The sequence below is a fragment of the Sinocyclocheilus anshuiensis genome, unplaced genomic scaffold (genome assembly GCF_001515605.1).
Source record: "Sinocyclocheilus anshuiensis isolate Anshui unplaced genomic scaffold, SAMN03320099.WGS_v1.1 scaffold964, whole genome shotgun sequence".
In the NCBI taxonomy this organism is placed as follows: Eukaryota; Metazoa; Chordata; class Actinopteri; order Cypriniformes; family Cyprinidae; genus Sinocyclocheilus; species Sinocyclocheilus anshuiensis.
Window position 1 is genome coordinate 635,458 of NW_015552666.1, and position 8,501 is coordinate 643,958.

An 8,501-nucleotide genomic window follows, 5' to 3' on the forward strand; every position below is an offset into this window, starting at 1 on the left:
CGGAGTGACCCGTTTTAAGTGCGCGCACTCTCTCTGGGCGAGAGCAGCGTGTATCTGAGCGCCAGCGTCCGGTTTTGTGCGAGTGCAAGGGAAATCCGCGCGCGAGCAGAGATTCGCGCTCGCGCATTGTATTAATGTGCTTTCGCGCTACAATAATGCGCTCTCGACATTTGTCATTAAAATAACGCCATAACAGACCAAAATAAAGAATGCAATGCCATTTCTACATCTTCCTCTGGACTAACACAGGCTTCCTTACATCAGTAACTGGAATGTCATTGAAGCACGCTTTCTACAGAGACAGAGAGAGAGAGAGAGAGAGAGAGAGAGACAGGTCAAACTAAAGACAACTTGGGAGTCACATGAAGCGCCATCTACTGCACAGGAGTTTAAACTACAGCTTACTGGAGAACAGAAGGAACTGTAATTCATTAAAAACAAATGAAAAGAATAAGAATGCCTAACGAAATTAGAATAGAAATAAAAATGTATAAATCTGCTCAAATAATAATAACAATAGTATTTTAGTGTTGTTTGGAACCAATTAGGGCTGCACGATTATGACAAAAATCATAATTGTCGATTATTCCCTTGAAATTGTAATTGATTATTAATTACACTGATTGATGTTTATACCATTGTTTGAAGCAACTTGTCATTTTTTATATTAAAATAAACAAGCTAAAAGAAAACACTCTGAAAAACTTTTTTTTTTTTTTTTGCTTTTCTATAGTATTAAGCCTCAAATGTCAACTATAGCCTACAATGGATTGGTTTCTTGTTTAAGTAAAAAAAATATGCATGGTATTATAGCTAATGTTATTCTAAAACTAACATTAAAACAATTGAAAAAACCCTTAAAATAACTTGTAGAAGAAAAAAAAAATACATCTTGCACACAAAATAACATAAGTGGACTTTGAACGATTACGTAATTGTGGCATTCGTAATTGTAATCGCGATTAGGAATTCGATTAATTGTTCAGCCCTAGAACCAATCCTAATGGGATAGTCTATACACACATGAGAAAGTAACAACAACAACATGTATTTAAAAAAGCACATTAAAACACAACTTAAATTGATTCAAATTAAAATATGTGGAAAAAACAAATCCACACTTCAAAAAGAGAACGTGTGTCAGCTCTGCACCAACGTGAAGATAAAAACCTTTGACAAAAGTATTGTGATTGCAGTGTGAATGCCACCACCTGGTCTTTCTGACTGTTTGCACATGGAAACACTTTACGGAACACTTTCTTGCCAAGAACACATTCTTGCTAAATGGATTAGTCCATGATTTCAAGAGAGTGTACATATTATATTAAATGCTACAGTATATTCTATATAAATGCTATATTCATCTTTTTCACCGGATGTCTTCCATTCCTGGAGCCTGAAAACTGGATGGATTTTGGACCAGCTGACTGAAAAAGAGAATCAAATTTTTTTTTTTTTTATCAACTTCCTCTTTTTAATCATCTCACCACTCCCTCAATTACCTTTATCCTCATAGCAACGCAGCAAGTTACCTTTATTATTAAATATTAGTAGTTATTATTACAACAGAATGTGTTGGTGCATGGGAGGAGTTCCTAAAGTTTTATCGATCTGAGATGGTATAAAAACCTGAGTCTTAATCTGCAGTTTGTGCATCTGGATTGTCTAAAGTCCATAATGAAGGTCACCCTCATCCTCTTTCTCACCATCACCTTGATCTCTCAGGGCTACAGTGGTAAGTTTATACCTTCAATTTCCATCCTGATTATACATTTTTAAGTTATTAAACTAAACATGTTCATGTATCTTTTGCTCTTGTACACCATAGTAATTATCCCAGTGTTCCTTCTCTCTCTTTCTCAGATTCTCTGGACTTCTGTAAGTGTGGAATTGTGATACTGAATTTTACACTAATGTTTTCTATTTTATTTATTTTTTCCTCCTAATGATTCATACCCAAATCTCCTTAATCAAATCCTGTGCCTTATGTCTAATTGTTCTATGTTTTACTCAGTACTATCAAGCTCTAATACTAGTACAAATAATAGGTTACTGACATGCCTCTGGGTGGTAGATCTTTTCTTTCACATAAAATGTAACTGAAAATTAAACATTTTAGTGACGCTTTAGCAGTCAGCATGTGAAATATATCTCACCTCCTTCAAGGCTCACTTTCTTGTAAAGGAAGATGTGGAGAGTTATATGATGCCTTGAATGACTGCCACTGCGATTCACAATGCCAACAGCATGAGTACTGCTGCGATGACTATAAAAAGCAGTGTGGTCGTCGAGGTGAGCTTCAACATCTGTAATTCTGTAAAACATTAGATATTAAGTGTCAAAGGGTCAACAAAATCAGAACAAATACATTCTCACTGGTACTGGTAAACCGGTACCAGTAAAAAAGGCTAAAGGGTATGTCTTTGTACCTTATTTACCCCTAAATAGTACATATTTGAAAGTACATATTACATATAGTACCTAAAGTGTACATGTTAGTACCTTTTAATTTGTACCTTTTTTTCTGAGAGTGTAGGTTTAACAAAGTACGTTAACAACTTGTACATTAAAGCTAAAGTAAAGTTAAATGTTGCTGTTCTGTCAAGCCAAACTGGACTGAAGTTTGTAGTTTAACAAATATAATTTAAAACTCCTCGTCTGCGTTCAATTAGACAAAAGGCACAAACGAATAGCGAATCAGAAGAATCACATATACTGATGAATCATTCAAAGTAATTCTAAAAAAAACAGACAGGTTTCATTCGTTTCTTAAATACAGTACAATTCTCAAGGTCTGTTGAGTCACGTGCACGGGGTAAATCAGCATGCATAAAAATAAGAGAAAGATTTAGTTCTAAATATTAGGGGGTTATCAGTGATAAGGTACTCAGTGACCCTGAGTCCTGTTTATTTTGGATCCCAAAAGTGGCATGAAACTCAGCTGTGTTCACTTCTATAGTTTCACACACTTTGTTAATCTCAAAATTCATTCCAAAATACTAAACACCATGTTTCCTATTATGTAATTAATCACAGTTTCAGTTTAGTTATTTGTATGAGGAACACTTGCAATAATATTCAGACAAAAGGAACTGTCATCTATTTATTTATTTTCATAAAACATTTTTTGGTCTACAAATGCTACAGGTAAGATAAATCTGATGTAAGTTAAATTCTAATTGCTGTTACGGTTGTAGCTGTCAACGACAGCACAAAACTGCACTACACACAGCATTGTGTGACACGAACATATAAAAACAGAAACAATAAAAAAACTTAAATCCAGTTAGATTTACAGTTATGAACACTGAACACGTTCAGATTTTTGACTGATAATTAACATTATTTTCTTGACTCCAATTTTAGAAACTGAATTTTAAAATTTGAAACTAAATGCTTGGTTATCTTAATTGCAGTAATTACAGTTTCAGTTTTTCTCATACTTTATTCTTTCATTTTGCTCAGGCTTTGTCAAGTTTTTTTTTACTCTTCAGGTACTAACTCTTTCTTTATGAATCCATTTCCCATCCCAAGCATTAGCCAGTGTCTCTGACGCTGAGATCAAGTCTCTGTCTGAGACGCTGTACACGTTAGACCATAACAGGGCCACAGTCTCAGAGCTGGTGATTGATCCTCAGACACTGATCTCTTCTTCTGAGACCGGCTCCAGGAATGACCACTCATCACGCCCGTAAGACACAAACTGCACACACAGATAACCACATCCAGTATATACGCAGACATGCATGTGATTATGCACTCTTTCTCTCTTAGATTGTTCAAGCAAGTGAGTAGTACTTTGCTCTCCAAGCCCACATATAAAGCTCTGCTGAATCTATTAGACAACTATAGAAGGGTGACAGGAGAAGTGGAGGATGTGCCCTCACAGGAAGTGCAGGACCAGGACACTTTCCTCCAACAGACCATGAACACTGACGTGGGCAGGGAGCTTTACAATTTCCTCCACTCTAAAGGTATGTCAGACCTTTTGAATTTTACTGACCTCAGTGTGATAAAAAATAACGTGATTTTACATATTTACAATATGTTTGCATATTTTAGTATTTATTAAATAATATTTAAAGAATACACATTACCATTCAAAGGTTTGGTGGCAGTATCATTTTGAAAGAATTTAAAACTTATCTAGCAAGGATGCAATTCTCTGCTCAAAAGAGACAGTAAAGACATTTATAATGTTAAAGATTTGTTTCAAATAAATTCTTTCAACACTTATTATAATAAGAACTGTTTCTTGAGGAGCAAATCAGTATATTAGAATGATTTCTGAAAGATCATGTGACACTGAAGACTGGAGTAATGTCTGCTAAAAAATCAGCTTTGCCATCACAGGAATAAATTATATTTTAAAATATATTAAAATAGAAAAGAGCTTTTGAATTATTATAATATTCCACAATATTACTGTTTTTACTCTGTTTTTGAACAAAGAAATGTAGCCATGGTGAGCATAAGATACTTCTTTCAAAACATTTTCAAAAAAAATCTTACCAATCCCAAACTTCTGAAAGGTGGTGTTTATTTTTGTTTTATATGTAGTATTAATATTTGACTAATATTCTAAACTCTTTACTAGAAGAAAAGAGTTTAATGGCTACTATCATTTTGTGGTACAAAATGATTGTAGTCATTAAAATTTAATCTAAATAGATTACGCAAAATATTTGAATTAAAAACCGCTGGTTTTCAGGTGTATACTCATCACAGAGCGAGTTTATCCAGGATCTGAAGATGATGTCGTTTGGTCTTTACTCTCGATCTAGTGGCAAACTGGACTCCAGCGGGTTTGAGCACATCTTTGTAGGTCAGTCTGTGTTGACCACATGTGATTTGGCTGACATGTAGTGTGTCAACAGGGGAAATTAAAGGTGGAAAGTCTGGTTTCCACAACTGGCTGCAGTTTTATCTGAATGAGAAACAGGGACTCCTGAATTACTACAGCCATACACTCTAAAAAATGCTGGGTTAAATACAACCCAGCTTTAATGGCCCTGTGAGTTCTACTGAGCATGTGAATCAAAACAAACCAGTGCTAGTACAACATGCATTTTAAAAGTCTGGATGTCTACTTGTATTAGAAGTTTTGATCTAGTAAAAGACCAGTTTCTCCTCTCTTTCAGTGGAGCACATATCCTGATGTATTTGGAATGCAGTTTGAATGGGATGGCTATTTCAAAGAGGTTGGTTCTGCCTTTATTGGCTGTAGTCCTGAATGTAATCTGGCTATCTACAGTCTCTGCTACATCACCCGCCCTGGCAAAAGGTGAGTTGTTCATTTTTGTTCTCTGCCTATGCACATTCATTTGTCCATCCAGCCATTCATCAAATAAAACTCATTTTTGTTCATACGAGTAAATCTACAACTTTATATATGCATTGCATGGAATGCTCATCTGCTTGACTGTATTCTCAGATGTTATGTGAGTTTGGGAGGACAGACTCTGGGCATTCAGACCTATACGTGGGACAACAGCAGCTATGGGGATGGAAAGAAGTACATTGCCTCTACTTACCCTGCAACACCATGATTCCCTGTCATCTGAATATCAGTATCAACAGACTCACAACCAAAACAACTCATCTGCAGTCTTAATTCTTTTCTCTTGGTTGTTCAAGGTTGATGTTGGACCAAATAAAACACAAGAATAGAAAACCACCCTTCCTGTCTGTATTTTTACTAATACATAATAATATTCTTTCACATATAATTTTCTCCATTTTAAAATTTGATTTAGAACCATTTTCCAATTAATCATGTATGATAGAATCATATTCTTGACATTTCAATACCTTCTGTAATTATAAAAAAAAAATAAAAATAAAAGAACAGAAACATAACAAATTCTTACAAATGGCATTATTTACATAAAATACAATATCTTCCTAGATTTCACATGTATGACAGTGATAGATCTGAGGTTTGAGGTTATGGATCAGTGTCAGTGGCGCAGCGGAAGCCCAGATTAGAGGCAGAACTGTCCGGAGTATTTTGACTACGGGCTGCACACCTGTATCTGTAGCAATAAGACTACAGAGAGAGAAAAATATGTTAACGTGTATGTAAACAAGTTGTATAAAAGCTTCCAGATGAAGGTTGTATTTTCCTCTTAGGTGCATATATATTTGGTGTATATAATATGTGCATACCAGCTTTACACTACTGTTCAAAACTTTGGGGTCGGCAAGATTTGTTTTTGAAGTCTCTTATGCTCACCAATGCTGCTTTTAAAAAAAATACAGCAACTAACTTTTTGTCTATATTAATAGATTTTAAAATGTCATTTCTTCCTGTGATGGCAAAGCTGAATTTTCAGCAGCCATTACTCCAGTCTTCACCATCACATGATCTTCAGAAATCATTCTATTATGCTGATTTGCTTAAGTAACATTCATTCATTCTTATTATTATCAATGTTGAAAGCAGTTTTGTAGTTTAATAATTTTGTAAAAACCATTATATATTTTTTCAGGATTCCTTGATGAATAGAAAGTGTTATAGAGCAGCATTTATTTGAAATAGAATTCTTTTGTAACATGACTTTACTGTCAGTTTTGAATCAACTGAATCCTTTTTGCTAAATACGTTTTAAAGGGGTCATATGATGCGATTTCAATTTTTCCTTTCTCTTTGGAGTGTTACAAGCTCTTGGTGCATAAAGATGATCTGTAAAGCTTTTAACAAAAAAATCTTACTGACTCAAAACTTCTGAAAGTAGTATACCTGCAGAAGCATTTTAACTAACATAAAATATCCCACACCTCAATAACCCTGATGTACTTATGTCAGTCATACATTAGATGGCTTAGTGTATGTTTTACCTTGTGGCACATGTAGGATCCTCCTTTCTTGACTCTGTCTGTCCCTGTTTCTGGTCCTTTCTATCAAAAAAAAAAAAAAAAAGGATAAGTCATAACGATAAGGGTTTAAAGCATGAACAGCCTTGTATGCATAAAAGAAAGACCTTTAAAGTGTGGATGTGTGTGTAGTTGACTCAAATTAGTCTTACAGGGTTGTACTTGTCTTCTGTAGTGTGATGCACATTCCACCAGTCTGCTGTCCACTCCCATGCGTTTCCCACCATGTCATACAGCCCAAAGCCATTGGCAGGAAATGACATCACCTGCCCAAAACACCAGGGCCCTCATTTATCAAGAGTGCGTAGAAAAGGTTCTATATTTTGTCCTACGAATGAAATTTAGAATGTGTGCAAGTACAAAAAAATCCGTATTTATCAAACGTGCGCACGTGGTTCTTACGCACACCAGTAAGTAATCATTGTTGATAAATCCCACATGTCCTTAAGCACTGTGCTCGTTCACGTTCATGGTCATTTGCATTCAGAAACACCTACAATGAACCATTTATGGTGACAGCACCTCCCTTTATTATCACGTGAATGTATACTTCCTCACTGAAGTCATGGCAAAGAAAGCGGTACCGACTGAGAAGCCATTCTGTGCTCTCACTAAACAGATCAGCGCGCTCTTTGAAAACGCATTCTCTGCGCAGTGCATGGTTTGCCAAATCTTCCAGCAAAGCGAAATCAGCCATGAGCATATAGCTACATTCAAATCGACTTTCCAACTGTCTTTTATAACTTTTTACACTAATTGTGCAAATGTTTAGCTTGAAATATGAAATTATTAATTGAGTATTTGGGTTACACTTTACTGGGAAAAATGTGCATAAGACTGACATGACACCTTCATAATCATGACATGACACCTACATAATCATGACATGACACATGTCATGAATATGAAGGTTTTTTTATGCATGTTTATGACAACTGTTATTAAGTGTCATTCGCTCAGTTATGTAATGTTTAATGCAAAGATGACATTGTTTGAGATGTCTTTGTTATTCGCTATGGTTAGGGGTAAGGGTAGGGGTAGGGTTAGGTTAGGGTTAGGTCAAATAATGTCATATTTGCATTAAAAATGACATAACTGAGCGAATGACACTTAATGACAGTTGTCATAAACATGCATAAAACCTCCTTCATATTCATGACATGTGTCATGTCATAATTATGAAGGTGCCATGTCAGTCTTATGCACACCCCTTCAAGTAAAGTGTAACCGTTTTTTTTTTTTAGATAATTTCTACCACTGCGTAAGCATGCTCAGAGTTGTGCTTATATTTACACACATTCCTACGTATTAGTACAAGCAGTACAAGCTCACACTTTGCGTGAAACTGTTCTTACGCACTCATTACGCACACATCTGTGCGTACGCACTGTTGATAAATGAGGCCCCTGGCCGTATCCCCTCAAAGGAATCTGCTCAGAAATGTATCAACAGGGATACATAGGTTGAGTGGAGCCCAAGGTGAAAACCGGGGCCTAACCAACTCAGAGAAAGGAAACGAGGCTGACAGCACGTAACCCTTACCATACAGGATTTTAGATAGTGCACAGAAGCTCAGCATGTGCACTTACCATAGCATGGTAAGAAACACTGTTACTAAAGGGCAA

General features: G+C 35.7%; 2 protein-coding genes across 2 annotated transcripts in view; one reads left to right on the forward strand and one right to left on the reverse strand.

Moving 5' to 3' along the window:
- The first annotated feature begins 1,677 nt into the window (after positions 1–1,677).
- LOC107667320 (poly(U)-specific endoribonuclease-A-like) lies at positions 1,678–5,779 on the forward strand. The gene is given in 8 exon segments (XM_016458953.1): positions 1,678–1,735; positions 1,864–1,878; positions 3,535–3,691; positions 3,775–3,974; positions 4,712–4,825; positions 4,878–5,014; positions 5,142–5,284; positions 5,435–5,779. Coding segments are annotated over 8 exon segments (939 nt in total). The 3' UTR covers positions 5,550–5,779.
- Positions 5,780–5,867: 88 nt separating this feature from the next.
- The window catches only part of LOC107667304 (sulfatase-modifying factor 1-like), a 10,641-nt gene continuing 8,007 nt past the window's right edge, over positions 5,868–8,501 (reverse strand). Inside the window, exons 8-10 of the mRNA XM_016458944.1 lie at positions 7,029–7,142; positions 6,841–6,900; positions 5,868–6,049 (exon numbers count right to left, since the gene is read on the reverse strand). Of these exons, the coding sequence (XP_016314430.1) occupies positions 5,948–6,049; positions 6,841–6,900; positions 7,029–7,142 (276 nt within the window). The 3' untranslated portion in view covers positions 5,868–5,947. The remainder of the gene's footprint in view (positions 6,050–6,840; positions 6,901–7,028; positions 7,143–8,501) is intronic.